Source organism: Barbus barbus, assembly GCF_936440315.1.
Source record: "Barbus barbus genome assembly, chromosome: 41".
NCBI lineage: Eukaryota > Metazoa > Chordata > Actinopteri > Cypriniformes > Cyprinidae > Barbus > Barbus barbus.
The window spans coordinates 22,655,836-22,683,821 of NC_136719.1; the positions used below are offsets into that span (position 1 = coordinate 22,655,836).

Sequence of the window (27,986 nt, forward strand, 5' to 3'; positions counted from 1 at the left end):
TTATTTACTTACTGTTAAATAAAATTAAACATGGTCTCTCTCAAACTTACATGTAGTCAATAAAAAGATTAAGATACAAAAAGGCCTTTTACTTAAATGCATGCATTTATATAAATATACAACTATAAATGATGCTGATATATGTACAGTGGCATGCGAAAGTTTGGGAACCCCTTGCAGAATCTGTGAAAATGTGGATAATTTTACCAAAATAAGAGAGATCATACAAAATGCATGTTATTTTTTATTTAGTACTGTCCTGAGTAAGATATTTTCCATAAAAGATGTTTACATATAGTCCACAAGACAAAAAAATAGCTGAAATTATTAAAATAACCACATTCAAAAGTTTGGGAACCCTTGGTTCTTAATACTGTGTGTGGCTACCTGGATGATCTACGACTGTTTTTTTGTTTTGTGATGGTTGTTCATGAGTCCCTTGTTTGTTCTGAACAGTTCAACTGAGCTCTGTTCTTCAGAAAAATCCTCCAGGTCCTGCAGAATCTTCAGTTTTCCAGCATCTTTTGCATATTTTAACCCTTTCCAGCAGTAACTGTATGATTTTGAGATCCACCTTTTCACGCTGAGGATGATTGAGGGACTCAAACACAACAATTAAAAAAGGTTCAAACATTCACTGATGCTCCTGAAGGAAACACGATGCATTAAGAGCCGGGGGGGTGAAAACTTTTGAACAGGATGAAGATGTCCAAATTTTTCTTATTTTGTTGAAATATCATATTTTTCCATTTAGTACTGCCCTTCTGACGCGACAGAAGATACTTGCATGTTTCCTGGAAGACAAATGAAGTACAATTTACCTTGATCTTCAAATTCAAAAAGTTTTCACCCCCGGCTCTTAATGCATCGTGTTTCCTTCAGGAACATCAGTGAATGTTTGAACCTTTTTTAATTGTTGTGTTTGAGTCCCTCAATCATCCTCAGCGTGAAAAGGTGGATCTCAAAATCATACAGTTACTGCTGGAAAGGGTTCAAATATGCAAAAGATGCTGGAAAACTGAAGATTCTGCAGGACCTGGAGGATTTTTCTGAAGAACAGTGCTCAGTTGAACTGTTCAGAACAAACAAGGGACTCATGAACAACCATCACAAAACAAAAAAACAGTCGTAGATCATCCAGGTAACCACACACAGTATTAAGAACCAAGGGTTCCCAAACTTTTGAATGTGGTTATTTTAATAATTTTTTTGTCTTGTGGACTATATGTAAACATCTTTTATGGAAAATATCTTACTCAGGACAGTACTAAATAAAAAATAACATGCATTTTGTATGATCTCTCTTATTTTGGTAAAATTATCCACATTTTCACAGATTCTGCAAGGGGTTCCCAAACTTTCGATCCCCACTGTATATATGTGTGTGTGTGTGCAGCTTTAAACAACATAAACTTGACTTATTCTGTTAGGTTGATATTTCAACAAGAAAAATCTAATTTTCATGTTTAAGGATATTTCGATATTTGTACTGGAAGAGAAGACAAAAAGAGAAGACATTTGAAAAGCTGTCATTTGTTTACATAATAACTTCTCTATTATTCTAAAATGTAGAAAACCGTAATAAAGTATGAGTAGGTATGTCTAAACAGCTATTGTATATTTAGTATTAAACATATTCCATAGGTAAATGTGCTTATGTGCTCCTTTATGCTGGAATTGCTCAATTAAAGCTCTGCCTGTGATTATTATTATCTCACTTATCTGACAGAACAATTACCCTAAGCCGTAAATTTGCACCATTACAGCTTGTTTGTAAATTAAACTGTGTGATTCATCTAAAATCCTGTCATGGGACAGTGAAATAATATAGGCACACAAATTACTCATGTGGATGGGTTGGGAATGAAGTGTATATATACCAGACTAAAACGAAGAGAAGTGACACAGCGCAAGAAGCCGTGGTTCCAGCCATACTCACTTTGTTTTAGTAATTTGAGTTTAACTCAGTTGTTACTCTGTTACCAAACAGAGATAAAAATCTCTTCAGATTCAACATCACACCGGAGCAAGAACCACAAACATGTAAGTAATCAACTAAAAATGATCAAATACGCTTTCATTTGAAAATTGAACTGTATGCAGTTAATATACTCAGTGCAACTTTATATATTCTGATTTAAAGGAAAAAGGCTTTGAAAGATATGTATGTTTAACTACATAAATGACAACTAATATCACTCTCATTCTTTCTTTTTTTTGTTTTTTTTGCACTCCACAGCATGTCTTACGTAAAGTATGACCTGAGCAACAACTTCTGCAACATCGGCCGTTTCCCAGGCATTAAACTAGAGTCGGACAGTTTCTGGAGCAGGTCTGGCTGTGTGCCAGTATACAGTAACCCCTGCGTGAAACCTTTTGTCGATCCTTGTGTGAAACCTGTCATCAATCCTTGCGTGAAACCTGTCATCAATCCTTGCGTGAAGCCTGTAGTCAATCCTTGCGTGGTTCCTTGTGTCAACCCATGCAACAACCCTTGCGCCATGCCTTGCGACAATGTGAAGCCACGCTGTGATTATGACTGCAAGGAAGTTGTCCTCAAGGACTGTGCGGATGACTGTCAGGTTGTGAGCACCTGCGAAGGTAAGAGTTGTAGATCTTTGGTCTGAGCTGCATTTTGTGTAATTTGTTCATTAAAGCTCCTAATTGTTTTCCTCTGCTTGGTTTTTCTCAGATTTGGTTCTGCAGGTTCGTAGTGTTGACCTCATGAAATTCTGGAAGAGTCAGAATCATCAGGAGCATCACACCAGTAGTTTCCGCAGTGATCACCTCATTGTCCGTAGAGGACAGTGTTTCCAGATGTGGATTGAGCTTTCCCGGCCATTCAATCCGAAATGTGACCAACTTCACCTGGAGCTGAAACTGGGTCAGTTGATCAGTTTCCATCTTGTGCTGATTTGACTCTCAGAAGAGAATTTCCAGTATTTTTTTTTTCATATTTTCATTTTCATTTTAGGTAGTTTAGGTTTTAGTAATTCTGATGTGTCTTTATCAATTTTATTACTTTTTATATATTATTAGTCTATTATGGGGGAAGTGGTGGCCTAATGGTTAGAGAATTGGACTCGTAATCGAAAGGTTGCGGGTTCGAGTCTCAGGTCCAGCAGGGATTGTAGGTGGGGGGAGTGAATGTCCAGCGCTCTCTCCACCCTCAATACCACGACTGAGGTGCCCTTGAGCAAGGCACCGAACCCCCAACTGCTCCCCGGGCGCCGCAGCATAAATGGCTGCCCACTGCTCCGGGTGTGTGTTCACGGTGTGTGTGTGTGTGCATTTGTTCACTACTCACTGCTGTGTGTGCACTTGGATGGGTTAAACGCAGAGCACCAATTTCGAGTATGGGTCACCATACTTGACAATATGTCAATACGTCACGACTTATTATTATTTGTTATTTGACAAAACAAAAATTAGAATGCAACCTAATTGACAATAAAATAAGTTCTTTATATTTTATATAAGTTTTATTTTAAGTAGCAAGAAGGGTTTTAATAGTTTAGTTTTAATTTATTTAACCATGGTAATTTCTTGTTGTTTTTATTTCACAGGTAATGTTCCATCAATTTCCAAGGGCACTCTGGTGATTGTTCCATTAGTGGATGAATTCAAGAAATACCGTTGGGAGGCCAAGATTGTTGAACGGGTACAAAACCGAATCAAACTCTCTGTGTACTCTCTTCCGACTGCTTGCATTGGACGATACAGCCTCACCATTGTGACTTGTGGCCCGAAGGGCAGGGCCACTTCATTCTGCAACCCTTGCAATGACATTTACATGCTGTTCAACCCCTGGTGTAAAGGTACGTATGAAGATGGAGAGAAACCAATATATATTAGACTTTTGAAGCACATCACAATGTTCCTTCTTAACTTCTGAAATTTCATGCTGAAGTTGATTTAAATCAGTCCCACATCTAAATAATTGTTTAGTATGAAACCTTGCAAACAAGATCAAATCTGCATCATAGAATGGTACAGAGATTTCAAGTTCACAGACGCAATACTGGAATTACATTTAAAAAAAAAAACAATGGTTTTGTTTTTGTGATCTTGATTGTTTTCTCAAAAAAAAGCATGTCTCTGATTTCTGCTCAGATTAAGCAAGCATCTGTCAAAAGGAAACAAAAATTAGAAGGAACATTTATTATAATCAGTAAGTGATTGTGAAATTGAAACACTCTCTCTCTTTACTAGATGACTCTGTGTATCTGGATGACGATGCCCAGAGAGTTGAGTATGTGCTGAATGACGTGGGAAAAATCTACTATGGAACTAAACATCAGATCGCTTCCAGAACCTGGAATTTCAATCAAGTAAGATCCAAACTTTTAATTAATGCATATCAAAATAAGAAAAGAGGATTTGCAGTGGAATATATTTGATCTGAATTGGTGCAATAACAAGCATAGCACAATCATTTTAGTTTCTTTTTTATAAACCACAGAACTTGCACACTGCATGGCAAGCATCTTAGTATATAATTTCTCTGATTCTTAGTTTGATGAAGGAGTTTTGGCTGCATGTTTCTATGTGTTGGAGAAGAGTGGTGGCCTTTGCACTGGATGGGGAGATCCTGTTAACGTGGTGAGAGTGATATCTGCCATGGTGAGTCTCAACTTTTCTTTCATTGGCATGTCATAAAACCTGATAAACACCCATGAAGACTTGATGTTTGGCAGGAGAACAAATAATAATTTTGGACTGTCTCACTTTCACAGATTAATGCCAATGATGACTGTGGTGTGCTGGTGGGTAACTGGTCAAACTGCTATGGAGATGGAACTGCTCCGACATCCTGGTGCAGCAGCAGTGCCATCCTGAAACAATACCACAAATGTGGAGGAATACCTGTCAAATATGGACAGAGCTTGGCCTTTGCTGGAGTCACCAACACACGTAAGAGTTCCTGCAGACTGGATGAGAAAAAGTTTTGAGAAAATGATTGTAGATGTACTGCACTTATATTCTTCTCTTTCTCATAGTGTTGAGGTGTTTGGGTATTCCTGCTCGTCCAGTCACAAACTTCTGTTCTGCTCATGACACTGATGTGTCTATGACAGTAGACGTTTTTCTTGATGAGAACTATGATCTGATCGATAACTTGAACTGTGAGTCAATCTGGTAAGATTCTGTAGAAACCGCTTTTCATTATGCACTGTAACATCACCTTTAGTGTCTGCTATAGCACCATCATGGGATATGCACAAAAAGTTTTCTTTTTGCCAAAAAAAAAATAAAAATTCAAAAACTTTATTAAATTTAAAAATGAATATTTTTGCCCCTCCTTTTTTAAACTTTCCAAGATTATCCCCAATTTGGTGATAACTGCTTTGATGAGCACCACCTGTTGGTGAGAAAATTAAAATGCACTAAATGTACACTGAATATTTTTTACAGTTTTGATCTGAACTATGCAGTGTTCCTGAAAAAGCACAAAGCGATGAATCTGCATTGCAATATTTTTTTGTATGCATTATTATAATGATTAGGAAATCCTACTTGTCATTGCATTAGGTAGTTTATGCAAATTTAAGACATCCTCCAGCTTACTCTAATAGGAATTATAGCTAAATATTTGCAGGCAAGTGTAAATTATCCAGTGTACAAACATTGTTTCTCTGTCTCCTCTTCAATCTATGAATATCACAAATATCATGCTTCTTTTCTTCTTCTTTTCCATGTAGGAACTACCATGTGTGGAATGAGGCCTGGATGACTCGACCTAATCTGCCAAGTGGTTTTGGAGGTTGGCAGGTGGTTGATTCCACTCCTCAACTGACCAGCCAGGGCTTCTTCCGCTGTGGCCCCACCTCTGTTGCTGCAGTTCGCAGTGGGCAGGTCTTCCTCAAGTATGACACACCCTTCATTTTTGCAGAGGTATGAAAAAGCATTGTAATTTGAGCATTAAGCATATACTGTAGGTTATTGCAGTTATTCCTAAAACTTGGATCTTTTTCTCAAATTCTCACATACACACCACCTTATGGAAATATATTATGAGCAATGAACTATTCCTGCTCTAGGTGAACAGTGATGTAGTCTTCTGGCAGCGGACAGCTTGTGGAACATTCGCTGTGATCCATGTTGACAAGAACGCAGTTGGTCACTGCATCAGCACCAAGGCTGTTGGCTCAGACAAACGTGTGGATATCACACACCACTACAAACACCCAGAAGGTGAAAAGTCACACACATCACTTAAAGACTCTTTCACTCTGAATAGTTGTAATTTTACCTCTACTTTCAACATCCGTCAGGTTCAGAGGAGGCGCGCCAGGCTGTGGAAACAGCCCTTCGTCATGGCTGCAAGAGATGCGTGTACCCACTGCCCTGCGCTGAGGATGTAGTCTGTGATATCACCATGAAGGGTGACAAACCATGTGTGGGCAAGGATGCTGTGCTCTGCATCGCTCTGAAGAACAAATGCAGCTCACCTCGTAGCGTCACCCTCCACAGCCAGGTGTCTGCAACATACTACACCGGAGTCCACAAGGCCTTGGTGAAGAAGGACCAGACATGCTTTGAGCTCAAGGCCAGCGAAAGTAAGAAAAAACTATTCAGAGTTTGAGACACAAACATGCCAAAATTCATTCAAATCCACTGCAAAACTGATTTTGAACAAAATCGTATAAGCCTTTCAAAACTGAGCTACTATGAGTTCTATATGCTCCGTATGCTTTGTAGAAACCATAAGAAATGGAAATAAAATTAAAAAATGAAAATAATTCAAACAATGGTTCTATTCATAAAAGATAAATCGCTAGCTTTCATCCAAAGACCATAAATCTGATCTTAGTAGAGAGTAGGTTCTTTACAGTTCCTCTGTAAAGAACCTTTTATGGAATGGAAAGGTTTCATAGATGTTAAAGTTTCTTCATGGAACCAATAAACCACCTTTATTTTTAAGAGTGTAGAGACTCAGTAGAGACTAAATTGAAATAGTACAATACAAATTGTTCTGATATGGCAGGGATGAGGACGTTTACCACTGCATTCAAAAGTAGCTTGTATGTATTCAGTGTTTATCTCTTGTCCATTTTTTAGCCAAGGTTCTGGAGTGGTGCCTGCGATATGAGGATTATGAGAAACACCTTGTGAATCATTCAACCATGATGCTCACTGTCGCTGGACGGGTCACTCAAACCAAGCAAATTGTGGCCAAACGCTTCAGCTTTAGACTGTGCACTTCAGATCTTGTTATTACAGTGAGTTTGAAAAACTTGAAAGCTATACTTCACCAGCTGGTATTTATGGATGAAACTCTCACCCAGTTTAGATAAATATTTTAATCTAGGCCTAGAAATGAACTAAGAACAACTGATTATTTGCTTGGTGTGGAAAATGGAAAATTCGTAACCTGAATGGTGATTTTCCCTTTCAGCCTGGATGTGACTGTGTGGTGGGCAAAGAAGTGCCAGTAAAAATCACATTCCAGAACCCACTGCCCTGCGTGCTGAAGAACGCAGTTTTCCGTATCGAGGGACTGGGAATGAAACACTGCAGATCTATTAACTATGGGTAGGCAATGAATCTGATTAACTCACTATTAAACTATACAAAATAGCAGGACTGCTGTTCATTTTAATTGGTATATTCTTAAATGTCTTACATTCCATCTATTTCTCAGTGAAATCGCAAGCCTGTCTACAGTGAACCTGACCGAGACACTTATTCCTAAGTGTCCCGGCCCTTACAAACTTCTGGCTTCGCTTGATTGTCCTCAGCTGACTCAGGTGCATGGATTCACTGACGTTGTTGTCAAAGAAAAGTGAAGAAGCTCTCAATTAAGTGGAGGAGTAGTAAGCTTTCAGCATGATTTTCAGGATTGATTTGCAGAGTTAAAGAAGGGAATTTTAGTTTTGCAATCTTTAGTAAAGGGTGAACCAAAGGGTGCAGTTAATCTTGGGATCTGGCTTTTAGAGGACGATTTAGGCCAGACATTGTTTTTATGGGAGTAATATTTTGGAATATGCGATACATTTGTAGTTTCATATTTTGCAAATGTGAGAGATTGCAAATATTTAACCATTCTGATCATTCACAAGTTCAGCTGTTCTATTTCATGTAGTTAACCTAACCAAAGGCTGTGTTGTTGTGTTCAATGATTTAATCACTCCTTTTAGCTGTACTGATATTCTGTCCTCCCTGTTGCATCAATAAAAGTTATTCATTTGCAATACTATTTGTGGTGTATTTGTGATGTGTAACTATGAATCTGTGGATGAAATGATCATGACATCATACAACAACACTATGATTCTAATTAGGCTGTTGAGCATTACAGATAGATTAATGTTTATAAGGTTATACTTCGTGATTTTTTAACCAGGTTTAAACTTCATTCAGCAAGTCAGTTCTTTGAACGTGTAACAGGTTTTTGAAAACACACCCTCACATGAATAATGTACACTTCTAAACCCTGAGAAATGTGGCATAATATAGAGAGAAAACAGTAACAGATGGGGAATATACGTGCTAGGTTAATGCATCAAAAGCAAAAGTTTCCCATACAGAAGAAAATAATAAAAAATTTAAATTAATAAAGAAATAATCTGTCCAAAATGCATTTTAAACATATGCTGAAGCATATGTGAAGCTCAATAAAATATATTTTTAATTTAAAATGTATACCAAAATATATTTAAAATGTATTTCAGGAAAATACATTTCCATTCTTTCAGTATGTTTAGGCTTTGTTCATTTATTTTTATTCCAATGTGTTATATGTTTAGACGTATTAAAGGCAACGAACAAAGTTTTCTTCAATTGTGACTCTTTTACCTTGGATCTGTATAACAGACGGGGAAAAGCACAGAGACATGGACTGTCAATCTGACAATTGGAAACACACCAGTAGCATGTAAAACAGATACAGGGGCGGATGTGACAATAATGAGCGAACAGACGTTCCAAAATCTACAAGAATTGTGCAAAGCAAATATCACACTCAACAGTCCAGGAGGCCAGCTAAAATGCATGGATCAATTCAGGAGTCACATAAAACATAAAGAGAAACACTACGAACTGACCATATACATTGTAAAGGGCCCAACAGTGAATAATCTTCTCAGTGGAAGGCCAGCTAAAGAAATGAGCTTGGTTAAATGAATAGAAGAGGTCAATACAACCATTGGGGACCACAGAAGGCTAGAGACTGAACCAGTTAAGATTCTGCTTAGAGAAGGAGCAGAACCATATGTGGTTAATACTGCCCATAGAGTCCCATTGCCGCTGCTTCAGAAAGTAAAAGAAGAATTAGAAAGGATGGAAGCAAGTGGAGTGACAGAGAGAGTCACCCAACCAACAGATTGGGGCTCGCCTATGGTGCCTGTTATCAAACCCAACGGACAGGTTCGTATATGTGTGGACCTGAAAAGACTGAATGAAAATATCAAAAGAGAACGATTCATGCTGCCAACAACAGATGAAGTTCTCGCAAAACTAACAGGTGCAAAAGTGTTCACATCGCTGGATGCCGCAAGTGGCTTTTGGCAGATACAGCTGCATCCTGAGAGCAGCCGGTCAACAACTTTCATCACGCCATTTTCCAGGTATTGCTTTAAGTTGTGTATTTTTCCCTTGGTTCCTCACTCGGTTTTTGAGTCTTTTCCCTGTGTTTCCTGCCTCGTCTCACTAAAGCCTCTCTAGCTACCCTAAGTAAGGTATCCTGAGTTCCTTTCTTTGGCTTTGTTTTCTCCCCTCGTGGAGTTTTTATTTTCTCTTTTGTTTTTTTCTCGTTTGTTTTTGATGTTGTTAATACCTCGGTCCGAGAAGAACTTTTGTTGAATTATTCTTGCAAAGACACTTTTTTTATATAAATCTCCATTTCCTGGAATACTTCCTTAAGTGTTTCATTTGGGTCCAACATTACCACTCCTGTGGCTCAGTGGTAGATCTCTCGCCAGAGACCTGAGTTCAAGCCGGGCTCGTGACAGAAAAACAGAGTCAGACAGGGATCCTTCGCCTCCAAGGACCTGTTGGCAGTGATTACCCAACAACAGTCATCTTTCCAACGCCATGAGGAAGAGCTAATGACTGAACACTCTCAAATCCTGGCTGATGTGATGGGTTCCATCTGCCAGCTCTTTGAACAGCTCCTGGGCGCTTAACCCCTGAGTGCCTACAGGCCTACTTCAGTTGCAGAGCCTGACATTTGAGCTCCAGCCCACAAGTTTTCCTACAGACCGCTCCAAGATTGCTTACATAATTACCCTTCTCTCAGACAATAGCTGTGTCCCAAAGTTGAGTGCGCGCCCTTCCAAAACCAGATTTGAAGTGCGATTGCGTTACACCAACACTTTGAAGACTGTCTCAATGTGAAGTGTACACACTCCGAAGTCCGTATTTGAAGTGCGATTGCGTTACACCAACACTTTGAAGACTGTCTCAATGTGAAGTGTACACACTCCGAAGTCCGTATTTGAAGTGCGATTGCGTCACAGCGTCACAACGTAAGCTGTCTCAATTCAGGATGCGCCCTCTTTTTTTATTATTATTATGCCTTACATCAGAACAATACAACGAGAAATATTCAAATGTAAAGGAAAACATAGAAAAAGATGAACAACATTTATATAATGAAACAGTGGCAGAGGACAAAATATAATAGACAAAACAAACAAAAAAAAACACTTAATTTTATGAATATGAAACTTCCCCATTAAAATTAACAATTGTATGAAGTATGCTTTATCTTTATCAAATCCATGATCACCGAAGTATATTACATCAAATCCACTCAGCTGCAAAGAAATGTCCAACATTTTCTTATTAAATAACTCCACATCACTCTTATGAAAAAATAAATGAAAAATAGTTTCCTTTTTACCTTTACAGAAATCACAAGAGTATTAAATTTCTAATTTAAAGTGTTCCAGCACATTAAACTAGATATATTCTATGCATTATTTTAAAAGAAACCTTTACTTTGTTATTAATATAGAATTTGTCTACTGTTCACCAAGCTTTACGCCAGTTCCCATCTCCAAATACAGAATAGCGAGCTGGAGGATAAACAATGTTATTAAGTGTATTCCTAATATAGTTATTTGAGAGTCTATTTTGTATAACATTTGTATTACCAATACATATTTTACTCTTTATCTCTTCAAAATTAAAATCTTTCTCCTGTGATGCACTTCTGAGAAGGGTCAAAACTTTTTGAGGGATTGCATCCATAAGATGTCTTTGTTGTTCCAAATATAATACCTCCTTGGTGAGAAATTATGTTTGTAGGCCAGCGTCCATGCCATAAGAGCTTGTTTATGAAATTATGCAAGTTTAACAGGTATTTTTTCAATTGAATAATTGCACTTCGAGGTCAGCCAAATGCTTAAATATTTGGGAAAGGAGTTCCAAATACTGTCTTTATTTTTTAAGTATTGAATAAGCCAATTTATTTTAAATGCATTATTTAAAGTATCATAACTCAACACCTCTAAACCCCCATGATCTTTGGAGTTGCATAAAATGTATTTATTACAGGTAATGAGGCTTATTTTTCCAGATAAAATCAATAAGCATTTTATCAATTTGTTTCATAACTTTAGGAGGAATATCCAATGATAAGGACGTATAGACTGATCTGGAAATACCCTCAGCTTTTGACAGAAGTACCTGCCCTTGAATTGACAAATCCCTTTGCAACCACATATTAAATCTCTTACTAGTTTTAGGAATAATTGGACTGAAATTTAAATCATTACGCATACATTCATCTTTACATATAACAACTCCCAGATATGTTATTTGGTTTTTATGTACCCTTATGGTCTGTTAAAACTGACGGCTCTATGCACACAGATTGGACACATTGTTCCAGTTCTTGTGATATTTTGTTTACTCAAAAGAAGGCTGCTTACTTCAAGCAAACTACATTTCAGTTAATGTAACATTAGGTAACTCGAACCCTCTTTCTTATCTATGTATGCTTTGTTATCCACAAAGTACACTCGCTTTCCCTCTTTGCGTGCCTTTTCAACAAGAGGCCATAACTTGGTGCGTGCTTCTTAATCTGCAGTAGTCAGATCCCCATTGAAACGTAGATGTTTCCTTTCCAGATATTCATTCGTTTTGGCATTTCTCCACACCAAGTCTCTTGTCGTCCGAGAAAGAAACCTGATGATCACTGGTCGCGGTGTTGCATTCCTCCTCAGCTCTGGAAGTTTGCCAACCCTGTGGACCACGTCGATGGCGTCTGTCACCAGGTTCCATCGCCTGTTGTACCGCTCAGCGTCATTCATCTTCTGCTCCATTTCTTGAAGTTTCTTTAGAGATGTTCTCTTGCATCTCAGTCAAGGACAGCTCACTCCCTCCATCATTCTTAGCTTTCTTTTGTGGATGTTTAATTGGAGTACTAGGATTGGTGTTACAGGTACCTCCATCAGCCACTTTGCAAGCATAAGAATGTATATCATCAATGCACTTTTTATCTTACGCAGATGCAGATTCGGTCTCCATCTCTACAGAGTCCTCCATACTTCGCACTGTCCATCAATTCAATCAGGTGATGTCAGGGCTGGACTGGGACAAAAAAAATCAGCCCTGGCATTTTGGCCCAGACTGGCCCACTACATACAATCAAAATACTACCCATCTTTGTACGCTCTTGAATATGTATACCAGCTCCTATTCCATAAAAGCACTAAAGCCATATAATAATAGGTAGGAAGTGTAAAAAGTGTAATTTATTAATATAATAAAACTATAATCCACACTGATGAAGCCTAAAACTATAGGCCTATATAGTTATGACATCCATCTTGTGTGTGCCTGTGTGTTTGAGGGAGAAAGGGAAGAGACATGGTAAATTGTTGATCAGATGATCACCGTTTCCCATAGTATAGCTTTAAATAAACTGTAAACTTACTTAGTCAAATTTGTTAACTCCTTTGTTGAACCTTTAAAAGTATAAGAAGGCATCCTGTGTGTGTGTGTGTGTGTGTGTGTGTGTGTGTTGTATAAAGTACCCGAAAGCCAAACTCAAGTAAAAGTACAGGTATCTTACCAAAAAATTACTTTGGTAGAAGTTGAAGTCTTCGTTTAGATTATTACTTGAGTAAAAGTCTTAAAGTATATGATATTTATTGATATTTAAACATACTTAAGTATTGAAAGTAAAAGTACAAGTAAATGCAAAATGGAAAAGAAGCAAATAAATATATATATATATAAATATTCATACAGCTTTAGTAGCAAGATTGTGTTCAGTTTGAACTCTTTCTTCCATTTTGTATTTTTGGGTAAGAATAGGAAGCACTTCATCCAGCACTTGGTGTCTTTCATTCCAACATAAGAAAACATTTCTGGAATCTGCATCTGAAACAGCATTAAGATGTATGTATTTACACAGTTTAATGTATCTCAGAGGGGACATGGATGCATTTAATGGATGCATAAATAGGCCTAATGTTGTGTTTTTAACATAAAACGTTGAATACTGGTATTTGAAATAATTTAAAACATGAAAAAAAAAGTGACATTAAAACCGCTAGTAGGTGACAGCAAAGACTTTGGTGACAGAAAGTGACCATTAATGAGTGAGTCATTGAGATTCAACCGATTCATTCAAACGGCTGATTCATTCAGGAACAGAGCATTTGACTGTGTTAATGAGTGAATCACTGAATCATTTATTCAACCAATTCATTCAAACGGCTGATTCATTCAGGAACAGAGCATTTGACTGTGTTAATGAGTGAATCACTGAATCATTTATTCAACCGATTCATTCAAACGGCTGATTCATTCAGGAACAGAGCATTTGACTGTGTTAATGAGTGAATCACTGAATCATTTATTCAACCGATTCATTCAAACAGCTGATTCATTCAGGAACAGAGCATTTGACTGTGTTAATGAGTGAATCACTGAATCATTTATTCAACCGATTCATTCAAACGGCTGATTCATTCAGGAACAGAGCATTTGACTGTGTTAATGAGTGAATCACTGAATCATTTATTCAACCGATTCATTCAAAAAGTGGATACATTCAATAAGAACACCGTCCATTGCTCAGAGACGCAAAACAGTGCTGTGATCTTTGTTTGGAAATATTTTCTTTGGCAAAATTGAGCAAAAAAAAACAATAAGTCTAAAATGTAAGTCATTGCTTACTGGACTTGTATGAAATGATTATTAAATGTGTTCATGCTGATATCTGCAGAAAAACGCTACTCTTTGTGTGAAGTTAACTATATTCTATAAATATAAAAAGCATACAGAAGCATTTTTGCCATCTACAATTTAGAAAGCCTGGAATTTTTTAATGCATTAATAAATCAAGTGCGTGCACTCTGTGTGTGATTTGATGATATAGCCTACTTGATAATGTCAGATCACACATCATTACAACAACACTTACCCTATTATTGCAGAAGATATACTGTATATCGCGCACCCCAGACTCCACTTTGAGTGGAAAATCATCCGCCATTGTGCGCGCACTTGTTTGCATGCATCGGAGTAAAAGTATACGTTTTAATTAGGAAATGTAGTGGAGTAAAAGTTGGCTGAAATATAAAAACTCAAGTAGGCTACAGATACTCCCAAAAAATACTTAAGTACTGTAACGAAGTATTATTACTTAGTTACAATACACCACTGTGTGTGTGTGGGTGTGTGTGTGTGAGTGACCACAGCGCCGTCAACTTTTAGGCAGAAAAACTATAGGCTGCTAAGAGTTTTATGGGCAGATCAGACAAATATGGTATGAGAAGATGTATAGGCCCGGCCCAAAAAGTACGTCGGCCCAGCGGGAAAATGCCCGGTCTGCCAGATGGCCAGTCCGCCCCTGATACTATTTAAACAAAATATATATTTTTAATTATTTTGTTTTAAATATTTTTAAAGTACAGAATGAAGCAACAATTCTAAAGTAATTAATTTAATTAATTGTACCCATAGTTGACAACTCTGGCATGCTGCAGTCCAAGTCCCACAAAGCGGAATACAGTGTTCTTCAGGACACAAGGCAGTGGATTCTGGAAAGTGATTTTGACTGGCACTTCTTGACCCAATACAGCATCACATCCAGGCTGAGAAGAACCACACACAAGACACAATTTATCACTAAATGATTTCAAACAATCAAAAGATTTATCAGTTGAACCATAACTTTAAACTCACAGTGATAACAAGGTCTGGTGTGCGCAGTCTGAAGTTGTACTGGGTGGCCAGAACCTGCTTAGTCTGAGCCACATGTCCAAAGAGGTTGAGCATCAGTGAGGTGTGATCCACCAGGTGTTCCTTATACTCGTCATAACTCAGGGCAGGGTTCCCACTCTTTCATGAACACCAGATTCAAGGACTTTCAAGGACTTTTTAAGCACCATTTATTTTATATCAAGCACCTATCAAATTCACATGCCAGCGAATGTAGTGTCATGAAAGACCTTACAGTACTAAACATTTTACTTACACTTAACATTTACATTAAAAATTTCAGAGTAATAATGTTTTGAATGTGTAGGTTTCATAAATTTAGACCGTTTTGAGTAGTCGACTTCGAAGAATTTAATGAAATCCATTGAAGTTAATACTGGTAATATTCAAAAACAATTTCTAAAATATTTTTAGAAAAACAGCAAACTACAAAAAACAAAACTGTTTTTTGCTGTAGTTCTTGTACAAGATTTAAATTTGAAAGAATTTCACAATTTTTAAATTAATAAAAAGTGGTTAAATGTTGTAATAACACTGAAAACCTGTTAACATTAAAAATTAGCATGTTCTCTCAATAGAGACGTTACTCATTAATAAACAACTCAAGTTAAAATTATTTTGTAAATCCCATTTTTTTCATCTTTGACCTAGAGGAATGCAGGTGCTCAACATTTCAATATTTTTTTTTTAATATGTCATGAACATTTTAAACATTGTACATGTGCAAATCTGCAAATAAATATAAAGAAAAGAAATAAAAAAATAGGACTTTCTATTTGCTTTTAAACTGTACACGCGTTCCACTAAGCAGTTTTTCTTATTTTTCAAGTTCTACATTTTCTCCTTAGCTCCATGTCGCAGTAAGTTTTGGGAGTTCATTTTTAGTCCATCTCCTATCCTGAAAAGTCTGTCTTGCAGAGATTGACTAAAAATGAGCTCCTAAAACTTACTGCTATTCTGGAAGATAAATTCTTCAAACAGTGGTACAAGAGGATGTGGTGCTGGTCCATCAAGAGTCACTCTCAACCAGTGTTAATTTCGTTGACGAATACTTTATCATAATTTATCAACAACAACATTTTTTTCACTGACGACAACGAGACGATAATGAACGAAAACTCTTTTTGAATGACAAAAATTATGACATATCTATCTATCTAATCTAAAATGTTAGGGAGGGACAATTTGGGAAGAGATTCATTCAGAACGAATCTGCTGCATAGAAGGTTAGATGCAAACATATGAACCGGCGGGACATAAGCTAAAATACACTTGCTGCACGGCGCATAAAACATAAAAAAAATGTCAATATGTGGGAGTAAGAGGAGAGCAGACATATGCATAAATCTGACGACGCAAGAGAGAACTCAATTCGGTCATGTTTTCTGAGCGCAGACACTGAAGCATACACACAGAAAGCGCGTCTCACAGCACGTGAGTACACTTTCACGTCGCATGAACGGAGAAATACACACAAAATGATGTCGAAATGTCCGTATTCACGTAAACACAGCTGTGAACGTAAACAGTAGGGAGAACGTGTATCAGTAGGCCTACATTGCATCCGTCACCGTGCATTCGGTTTTAAAGGGATAGCAGCCTAATTTAGTTGCTATTGTCGGAGTCATTGATGTTAATCAAGCAACAAAAGAAAGACACACAATCACTCACTGCTCTTGACTGAAAAACTTTAGTAACCCTAAAGATTAATCTAAATTTATTTATAGAAATAAATATGTCTGCTTGAAAGAATGATAAACAAGTTGTTAAGAATGCATAATTAGCCTATATAACCATTGGTATTTCATTAAAAAGAAGACCATATTCCTGTTCTTTATGAGAAGTGGTTTTATTTATTTTGATCAAAGGCATGTTGTGTGTCACCGCAGTTAAATTGCAGTCTATCATGATAAAAACAACATCAAACCTATATAATGAGTTTGGACATTTTAGAGAAATGCTTAATAAATGCACTAACTAAACCCATTAGATTTTAGCCGACTAAATTTACTGTAGATTTAGTCGACTAAAAATCAACTAAAACGAAACTAAAACTAAAAACAACTCAGATGACTAAAACTATATGGCATTTTAGTCAAAAGACTATGACTAAAACTAAATCAAAATTTGCTGTCAAAATTAACACTGCTCTCAACTTATCCGTCTATAAAGCCTATAAAAATTTCTTCAGCATGTTATTCTCATTAAGTGAGGGTCATTTTTTAGGATTTTTTACACAAGCAAAGTCTCTGAGAACCTGACATCTAATAATTCTGGAGACTCCAGGAAGGTTGCAGTTCTGGAAAATGGTGGTGCTGGAGACTAAATGTTTGATGGTTTACACCTAATTCTTCACATTAATTCTTAATTATTTTGCAGTTACCGTGTGTCTTATCTTCTGCACCTGTTTTTGTCTAACCCCGCTGTAACCAATGAGCATTTCACTGACCAATGGTCATGTCTTAACTTTACAATTTCTGTATTGCATTAGTTTTGAATATTTCTCATTGGGGATTTAATAATTTTTGACTTTTCAGTTAAATCTCTTTTTTGGCTCATTTTATCTGTAAAAGAAAATGTGCCTAATAATTCTGCACACATGAATATAAGGATTTTTTCACTTCCAGCCTTCATGGGCAATTATATATCACTTATAAATGATTAATTACAAAATTAATAGTAGTTATTAAGATTGATGTGGTTTGGAATTGGTAAAATGTTCTTGGAAATAAATATGATCAGAATATCAACGTGTCTAATTCACGCACTGTAAAGATGTGCCCACTTTACACAGAGTGTGCGTGATCGTGTAATCGAAAGTGAAAGTGAACTGCGAGCGCTCATTCAAATTAATAGCGCGAAAATGATATACAATATTAGAATGTTTGCGGGAGCGGCACACACACGTTGCGGGAGCGGGCGGTAATGGCCAGACACTCAGCGGGAGCGGCTCAAGAAAACTCTAGGCTGCACATCAACACACGCTAAGTTTTTTTCGCACTACCCCATCTCCACCCCAATTATTTGTGCCGTTTCGTTCTGTGACAGCACATATAGGACCATTTTGAAATAGCGCCATAAACTAAATTTATTTTAAATTTAATTCAAGCACATTCAAGGACCTATGTTTGTTTTCAAGTACTTTCCAGGCCTTGAATCCATATGTCTGAAATTCAAGTACTTTCAAGTACTTTCAAGAAGAGTGGGAACCCTGTCAGGGTCCATTCCAGAGGTCTGCCTAATGTGGGAAAAAGTGACAAATACTGATTGAATAATCATGCTTTCATTACAAGTTTCTTTGCCCATAAGCTTCAAATATAACATTCATTATAACAACTGTGGGGTATCATCTATTGCAACTCTTACAAAACTTCATAATTTCTCACATTCAGAGGGCTTGAGCTCAATGCATGTCTGGTCTCTCTTCAGGAAGGTCTTCCTGACTCCAGTGTAGTACATGGCTGCAGCCTGGCTGTAGAGGGTGACGCTACGAGGTGAGCTGCATTTGTTTTTTAGATTGATGCAAAGGACAGCTTCATTGCCCACACATGGTCCATCCCCTTTCAGGTTGACTTCACAGACAACGTCCTCAGCACAGGGCAGTGGGTATACACATCTCTTGGAGCCATGACGAAGAGCAGTTTCCAAAGCAGTTCACTTCTCAGAAGAACCTGATCAATGAAAGTAGAAGGAAAATTTAGAGAGGGGTGAATCACAGGAGAGACGCCAACCTTCATTATTTGTATAAGCACTATGGTTCAAAGTGTTGCGAGCTGAACCAGATGTGTTTTAATAGTAATGGTGCAGTCTTTACCAAGTGGGTGTTTGTAGAGGTTTGTGATGTCTATACGTTGATCTGAGCCAACAGCCTTGGTGCTGATGCAGTGACCCACTACATCCTTCTCAACATGAACAACACCAAATGATCCATTGCTTTTCTTTTGCCAGTAAACTTTATCATTATTCCCTGGCTGGCCAGTTGAGGAGTGGAATCAACCACCTGCCAACCTCCGAAACCAGAGGGCAGATCAGATCGAGTCGTGCAGGCCTCATTCCACACGTGGTAGTTACTGCATGGAAGAGAAAAAGAGTAATGGAAAGAGAAAATGAACTGTGAAAGGAATAGAAAAGTGATAGCAAACACCATTTCAAAGACTATCAATATAGTATACACATGCAACAGTGTTAAAACTTTGTTTGCAAGAATACTTACCAGATTGAATTACAGTTCATGTGATCAATCAGCTGGAATTTCTCATCCAAATATACGTCAGCTGTCAAATAAACATCAGTGTCATGAGCAGAACAGAAGTTTGAAACTGGACGAGCAGGAATTCCCAAACACCTCAACACTATGAGAAAGAGAGGAGAAATAAATGCATTACATCTATAATCACTTTCTCAAAACGTTTTCTCCTCGTCCAGTCTGCAGGAACTCTTACGTGTGTTAGTGACTCCAGCAAAGGCCAAGCTCTGTCCATATTTGACAGGTATTCCTCCACATTTGTGGTATTGTTTCAGGATGGCACTGCTGCTGCACCAGGATGTCGGAGCAGTTCCATCTCCATAGCAGTTTGACCAGTTACCCACCAGCACACCACAGTCTTTGTTGGCAATACCCTGATAAGGAGAGATGATTGAAAAGCTTCATGCAGATGTACTGCACTCAAAACAAAGCAAATCAGACTATCAGGGAGCTGATAAGAAGAAAATGAAGCCTCACCATGTTAGACACCACTCTGGAAATGTTAATGGGGCTTCCCCATCCTGAGCAAGGTGTACAGCTCTTCTCATACATACACGCAGACAAGATTCCTTTCTCAAACTAAGAAACGGACAGCAAAGAGGAAGAAAATACAGAAACATTTCAGCCAATTACCCTTATGGTAATAGTTTTCTACACATTACAGGCCGCAAAGTCTCAGACTTGAGTTTCTATTACTGTGTTCTGCAAATTTTGAGTGAAAGTCTGGCTCTTACTTAACCAAAGTTCCATGTTCTGCAGCCAATCTGCTGCTTAGTTCCATAGTAGATTCTGCCCATGTCACTCAGCACATACTCAGCTCTCTCTGAGTCATCATTCATGTACACACAGTCATCTGATACAGAAACAGATATAGTTGAATTTTTTTAGTAATTTTTTTGTTGCTGACAAGTGTGCATGTGTGTTTGGATTTCAGATATATAATGAAACGCATACCTTTACACCAGGGGTTGAACAGCATGTAAATTTCATTTTCAGGAACACAAGGTAAAGTGAATCTGCCTCCTGGACAATGTGTCACGACACACTGGTGGTATCGTCCAACGCAAGCAGTCGGAACCGAGTGCACACACAGTTTGATTTGGTTTTGTCCTTGTTCAACTATCTTTGCCCCCCAGCAGTCTTTCTTGAATTCTTCCACTATTGGAACGATCACATAAGTGACGTCCCGGATGGATGGGATATGACCTGTACAACCCACAGAAGAACAAGAGATTCCAGTGAGGGTGAAATAATAAACTGTTTGTCATGTGCTTGTTTAAAAAAGGCTATAGCTGACCAAGTTATAGCTCCAGGTGAAGTTTGTCTCTATTTGGAATAAAAGCTCGGCTCAGCTCACATCTGAAAACACTGTCCTCTGCGGATGATAAGGTGATCGCTCTGATAACAATCTGTGAGATGCTCCAGTCGATTTTGCCCTTTTCTGCCTTTAAGGAGGTCAGAGCACACCTGCAGTGCTGCATCTGAGGACAAGCAAGAGCAGAAAAACAATCAATATCAGTCTTTGACATTAGACGTTTCATTCCCACCATGCAGTGCAATAAGCTGATTTACTCTTATCAACACTTCCACAAGCTTGTATGCCTTTGAAATCACTGCATGGGCTGATATCACAAACTGGCCAGCCACATGTCCCCTGCTGCTCTTCCGATACCAGTTTGATTCCAGTGCAAATATTTTCACAAGACATATTTTAAAAGTCATTTTAGATGGATAATCATTCAAAATAAATGGCTTCTGAAATTTATTTATTTACTTAAAATATCAGTCTTAATCAGGGCTTGAAAATGAAAAAAAGAAAAGAAAAGTCAATAGGTTCACTCCGAGCAGAATCAATATTTTAACGTTTCCGTTCCTGCGTTCCTCTGTATTATTACCGTTCCGAAACCGGTTCAAGTAGAGAAAATAATGGTTAATAACGCTATTTTTTAAATTGTCTTTGCCTATAATAATAATAATAATAATAAAGTATAGTGTTTTCTTTACACAAAAAGAAAAAGAAAGAAAAAAATACAGAAAGAGATATCTTAACCCGCTGCGCATCATCTTTTCTAGATTTTTACATTTCTAAATGTAGGCTACTAAACAAAAGAAACTAAATCTATTAATGCTTTAAAGACATTAAAAGTATTTTTTTTTAAGATATTTAAAAATGTTTGCTGCAAATTGTTAAAAAAACGCTACTTGTATAAAATTGCTAAGCAAACCCTTAAAAAAAAATACTGCAGTAGTATAACTGCAGTAAAACTGAAGTACAATGTAGATTTTACAATGTAAAGTACAAAAAGACAAGTACAATGTGTAACCGTAGATTTGCAGTATAATAAAGTACAGATACAATATAACTGCAGTTCAGTGATACGCTGAAATGCAGGTGAAGATTTCAGATGCAAAAACTTCTTTGTCTGATTAAATTTATTTTACCTATTTATTTTTATGAGCATTTAAAAAAAAAAATAATAAAGCTCATATGATTAGGTTCAGTAATTTCACTATATATAATTGCAAAGAGGATCTTTTCATTGCCGATAAAGTCTTCTTGTATTAGGCTCTGTACTGCAGTTATGCTGTATTGTGCAACATGTAGCAAATGCCATGGTTACAGTAGACTTGGCAAGTGTTTATTTTTTGTAATGTAGACTTCCTATAAAATAGTCGTACAAAAATATTTTCATATTTAGTTATGATTTTAGAGAGATGTAAAAAGACTTCACGGATATCGTATTCAACCCGCTGAGATGAGGTGCTTATGATACACAGAACTGAAGTCTGATAGAGAGACAAAACAACTGCTTTAATGCTTGTTTTACTACACTTTTACTATAATAAAACAAATCATAATTATATTATAAAATCTTAAAATCTAATCTAATAAAACATCAACATCTTAATCCAACTAGTGACAACCCTTGTGTAGATGCATTTAATTATGCTATGGTATAACAAAATGATAAATAATTGTGTAGGACTTGTGTAGGTACAGTATTTAAACATGATTGTGTCTATGCTTTTTGCCAGAAATGCATGTTATTGTGCAAGGGGTAGTTGCATTGACTATCAGTGGAGGAACAGAAAGCTCTGAGATTTCATTATAAAGATCTTAATTTGTGTTCTGAAGATGAACAAAAGACTTGCGGGTTTGGAACGACACGAGGGTGAGTAATTGATGACTTTTAAATTCTTTTACCTGGAGTGTTCAAAGACATTGTTAATGCTGACCAATATGTGATAAGAAATGAACTGGGTGAAGTATGAATACTTTTCACAAACACGTGGTGACATCACAATTCAAGATTTATTTTAAGCATACTAAATATGCCGTGAAAAGTGTAACTGAAACTTGAGAATTTCTGATCGTTTTTGTTTGTTTGTTTTTCCAGACTACATCCAAAATAGGAGATAAAGGCAGTGATAAGAACCAAGCGGAACGATGAGGACAAGCGCTTCAAAAAATGAAATTTGCCTGAATAACGAGGGAAGAAATGTGCATGATTGCAGTATAACTGTAGTACTACTTCAGCTGCATTACAGTAATACTGCAGTTCTATTGCAGTTGTTTGTTAGTAATACTACAGCTCTACCGCAGTTGTATTTCAATAGTACTTCAGTTGTATTGCAGTAAAACGGCATTAATGCAGTTTTTTGTGTCCAAAAAATTGCATTTTTCTACATGTAACAAAAACTGCAGTATTAGTTTTTAAAAACTACAGTAATTTTTTGTAAGGGAAGGCTAAGCCGCGTTGCATTTTATTAGGCTATAGCCTATATTATTCAGAAATGATGCAGGCTAAAATGCTGGTAAATCAAAAATGTTTACAAACATTAAAAACACAGTTTTTCTCCACAACAAATCCTTTAAACTTAAGGCTGCTATAAAAGGCTAAAAAAACATCAATCCAAAAACAAATTAAAGGTGAAACTGATGCCTACCTCTCTCACTCGGCACGAATCCAAATGTTTCCATATTCTCGACGTATACTAAAATATTATTTATTGGCTTTTACTTTCTCTACGTAAAACATCATCCTTCAAATCGGCAATAACAGCACAGTGAGGCGGTGGTCACGCTGAACGCAACAGATTGGACAACGGATCACTGTAACGTTTTACACGTTCCTTTAACTGTATTTTATTTTGATAAGGAACTGGCTGCAATGTCGCAAAAATGTGTGTCTTTGGGCGTGTGAGGCGCCGGCGCGATTATGGCCATACCAACGCTGGTTGGTTATACAGATGCAAGACATCATTCAAAACTGTCAAGCTATTGCAAAACAAATAAAACTGTAAAGCTTTTGCAAAATAAAGAAAACTGCTTTCTGCCGTCTCGTTTTCCTTTCCGAGAACGTTGGAATGCGTCACCATGAACCGTAGGCCTAACTCGGCATATATATTTTTTTCTTTCGTTTTGTTAATCTGTCAGTGATTTACGTGAAATATATTTATATATTCCTTTTTATGTAAGCCTATAGTTTTATTGTGTTTTCTCCGTTCACAGAAGCGCAGCAGGTGCGTAAGATCTGTTGAATCCATCTGACGATTTGTGCTATAAACTATCAAATTTGATTTAGTTTCTGTTTCCGGTTCTGTTCCAGTCAAAATTTCATTCGTTTCCGGTTTTCGTACCGGTTCAGAGCCCTGGTCTTAATATACATGAAATTTAAAAAAGAAATAGGCCTATATATTTAAAACATAACTTTTGACTGGTACTGTATTTCTGTTTCTTACTTGATCTTAAAAGATAGATCAAATACAGATGCCAGTATTCTAAATGCAATGATTATATGTTAAACCAGGTCACAATCTTAAAATAATTAATGTTTTAATACTTACAAGTTAGTAGTCTTTGTCCCTGAAATGGACTTTTAACAGTTTCAGTAATCAGAGTTATTTATATTTGTTCTCAGAGAGCTTGAATTAATAAAGCATGTGAAAGCAGGTCTTGCTGGGATGAACTGCTGCTTCTCCAAATGAAACACATCAATATATAATGACCTCCTCTCCACCGGAACTGCACATAGTGTGTGAAAATCTTTTCTTCATGGTGAGTCACACGTTTTTCCTTTAAATTGTTTTTTTTTTACGCAAAGTAATGAGTCAAATGACTAGTGTAGAATACAGGAGCATTGTTGTATAATTGCTCTGGTGCTGAGCTGTCAGTTAGAAATGTAAAAGCAGGCAATTATGCAATTTTCTGACACACAAAGAGAATAAAGGCAAAGCAGGACACTGTTTAGTCACTGGCATTGTTTTGTGTAATATGATCCAGATCTTAATTATTATTTTTTTAGATAAACTTAATGCTGATTCTTAATAATGGAAGAATGTACACATAATGATAGATGTTTAAGATTAAGTGACCGCTTGCAATGACCTACTGACCTACGCGTTTATATATATACTTTGAAAATTATTAACAAGATTTTTGGCAATAATGTAAACATTTATTTGTGTTCCTTTCTTGTGAAAAATATTTTTCTAAAAAAATATTATAATATTCATATTTTTGAGGCATATTATAGTCAGGGAGGGTACTGTCTAGCTTAACAACACATAAAATTAAGATGGAAAATTATTATTTTTCAATGTTTTGTATTAATCCATAAGTATATACAATGTACTTATTTTATTGCTTCTATATAGGGTCTACTCGCCTAACTACATGAGGAGCAGTGGCCACTTTAAGAGAAAAACCACAACCCCGTCACAAATATATGTATTTCTTATCATTAAAGGGATATAAACTTGTGAGTTATTTTTCTTCATTTATTAATCATTTTAATGAAAAAACAAATCATGGTTTCAGTAAATATCTACTTACCAACATCATGACAACTCATATTTGTGATATAAATATAATTTTTTCAGGTCATATGTGACCCTGGATCACAAAACCAGTCATAAGGGTCAATTTTTAGAAATTGAGATTTATACATCAACTGAAAGCTGAATAAATAAGCTTTCCATGTTAGGATAGGACAATATTTGGCCGAGATACAACTATTTGAATATCTGGAATCTGAGGGTGCAAAAAAAAATTTTATTTTAAATTTGTCCAAATGAAGTTCACAGCAATGCATATTACTGATCAAAAATTAAGTTATAATATATTTACGGAAGGAAATTTACAAAATATCTTCACTGAACATGATCTTTACTTATTGTCCTAATGATTTTTAGCATAAAAGAAAAATCTATAATTTTGACCCATACAATGTATTTTTGGCTATTGCTACAAATAAACCTCAGCGACTTCAGACTGGTTTTGAGCTCCAGGGTCACATATGTCCACTTAAACTTTGACAAGCATCATACATCAAAAATTGCAACCACATTTGCAGCAGAAAGACAGTGTTGGAAATGCAAATATGTTGACTCAGAAAGATGGGGACAATATGAGAGATAAACAAAACCCAAATTTAAGGCAATATACCACTTAAAATGAGTTACAGTCTTCAATCCCGGCACACCTTAATATATTTGGGAAAATATAGGGAAGACAATTAAGAATGAAAGCATTTCATGCTAATTGCCATCTGACATGTTAAGGACTAACATGTCTAGTTTTTAGTTAAACTTCTAAATTAAAAATATTTTTTTACAAAAGTAAAGCGACCATAGACATACAATTTGTGTATTTTTAGCTTCAGTCCTATAAAATATGATAATTGTTCCATTTGCTGCTCATTAAATTGCTATGAAGGACACATGTGCAGTAGGTAGATGTTTGTTTTATACCAAGTTCTGTGGAAAATCCTTTTTAAACAATCCCGTTTTGTCCATTACAGGGTTGAGAAAAAAAAGGTGTCTAAATCTGAAAAAAAAATATGATTTTTTTTTGGGGGGGGGGGGGGGGGGGGGGGGGGTTTGATATGTGTCTAATGATGTGGGGAATTTAGAAAATGAATCATATGTAGTTGGAAAAAATGGAATGAACCACATATAGATGCATGGATGGAACGATGAAACAAATACTGAATTAATGTATATTGTCCCTTTCATTGTTTTCTGTCAAGTTTGACCAGAATTAATAGATAGACTATAGTTGGTACAACAATTATCTAAAGCCTATTGTTATTTTAATAAGGTGCTGAACTGTTGAGTTATGTATGTTTTTGGGTCAGTTTGATTTAATTGGTCATATTAAAGGCTTTTTCTCCTTATTTCCTCATACACCTTCTGGGTGGAGCATAACGTTCAGGTTGGGGAAGGTGAACAATTACAATGCCTTCTGTAATATAGTTGATAAATTCAAAGGTATACTGATTTAAAGTTATGAAATCAGATTCCTTGCTTCCACTTCCACTCGTCAAGTAAGAGACATCTCTTCCTTCATCACTCTAGTGGCTAATGTTGTGCATTCACAGGGCCTGTCAGGAAAATGGGTGATTTTTTTTCATAAATTCTCTTTTATGAGAATTTTCATCCTTGAATTTTCTCTGCTTTCCAATTTTATGAGTCATTCTCTTTAATAACTGACTAACAGTCACATATCAAAATCGTCCTTCATCTGACAATCATGAGAGATAAATGTAAGAATAATTGACTCTTTCTGCTAAATACTGCAGTTTAATTTAATCATGCATTATTACTGTATGTATCAGAGCTGATTTTGACTTAAAATATCTAATCTCTTTGTTGAAAGGAGCTCAGTTCCTTCAAATGTATGTAAAATAAATGATTTTCGGCATTGCATAAGATACATAAATCATTGTGCTACTCACTGCTCTCTCAATAGAGCAAAATTAACAAATAGTGTCATTAAGAAATATATAGACACACTTTGCTTATAGAATTTTTCTGATATCTCAATATCTCTGAGAGAATATGAATATATACTGCTAAAAAGTATAATTCAGGATATAAAATGAATATAAAAGAATTCATATATTAAATTAAGTATATATGTATTTATGTAAGTTCCATTACTATTTTCATCATCTTGGTGTATTCAGTGTAGACAGTATCAAACTGATTTTAATGGATTTTATTGTCTTTAGACACGCCGTGTCACGCCGCTGAAAATGACTTGTTAATTTGTCCCATTAATGAATAAAAATTAACATGACTCAAAAATCCTTTCATCCCTTTTTTAAGAGGACAATTACTCACAGTCTTCAGCTATGAGTTGTGGATGGGGTGGAAATGTAGTATAAATATCCCGTCTGCTGTGGAGACAAACAACAGTACGAGCGACGAGCTGGTTAAAGCAGGACTTACTGCAGCACTTCAAGTTTTCGCTTCAGCTTCTCTTGAATAGACAAGGACTAAAACCATGTAAGTAATCATCTCTGACATTGCTTGAAACTTATTATGAATTGCTATTAGAAAGCTGACATCTAGAGTTCATAGGCCACCAAGAGTTGGTTAAAAACCTGGATTATTATTTCTAAAGACTTTCCTTTTCTGGTGTGATTATATAGTTTATATAGTTAATAATTTTGTCCTTTTGGGAATAGCCTGATGGTGTCAAGAAACCAAACTTAAAAGAAACTGGAGATCTGATTTATAAGAGATTTCTTATTTATGAATTATTATCCAT

General features: G+C 36.4%; 2 protein-coding genes and 1 pseudogene across 6 annotated transcripts in view; 1 reads left to right on the top strand and 2 right to left on the bottom strand.

Moving 5' to 3' along the window:
* Nucleotides 1-224: 224 nt before the first annotated feature.
* The window catches only part of LOC306860169 (F-actin-monooxygenase mical1-like), a 359,843-nt gene continuing 332,081 nt past the window's right edge, over nucleotides 225-27,986 (bottom strand). For 2 of the 4 annotated variants that reach the window (XR_013783364.1, XR_013783365.1), the window contains exon 24: nucleotides 225-794. Coding sequence is in view for 2 of the 4 variants with exons in the window: in XM_079401732.1 (XP_079257858.1) it covers nucleotides 751-782 (32 nt within the window). In the remaining 2 variants the exon portion in view is untranslated. The remainder of the gene's footprint in view (nucleotides 795-27,986) is intronic. The other 2 variants (XM_079401732.1, XM_079401731.1) reach the window with 1 other exon arrangement.
* LOC306860464 (protein-glutamine gamma-glutamyltransferase K-like) lies at nucleotides 2,241-7,790 on the top strand (the record flags this gene model as incomplete). Its single annotated transcript, XM_079402199.1, has 13 exons — nucleotides 2,241-2,601; nucleotides 2,693-2,884; nucleotides 3,567-3,818; nucleotides 4,213-4,331; nucleotides 4,516-4,623; nucleotides 4,737-4,914; nucleotides 5,001-5,139; nucleotides 5,703-5,895; nucleotides 6,042-6,195; nucleotides 6,276-6,560; nucleotides 7,063-7,223; nucleotides 7,400-7,536; nucleotides 7,646-7,790. 13 exons carry the CDS (start codon nucleotides 2,241-2,243, stop codon nucleotides 7,788-7,790), a joined length of 2,424 nt encoding a protein of 807 aa, XP_079258325.1.
* Nucleotides 14,910-21,078, bottom strand: LOC306860465 (protein-glutamine gamma-glutamyltransferase K-like; annotated as a pseudogene). The gene is made up of 11 exons: nucleotides 21,066-21,078; nucleotides 20,727-20,910; nucleotides 20,384-20,635; nucleotides 20,164-20,282; nucleotides 19,907-20,008; nucleotides 19,626-19,803; nucleotides 19,397-19,535; nucleotides 18,998-19,253; nucleotides 18,563-18,854; nucleotides 15,148-15,301; nucleotides 14,910-15,056 (listed from the first exon to the last, which is right to left on the bottom strand). The product of its transcript is annotated as a protein-glutamine gamma-glutamyltransferase K-like (transcript).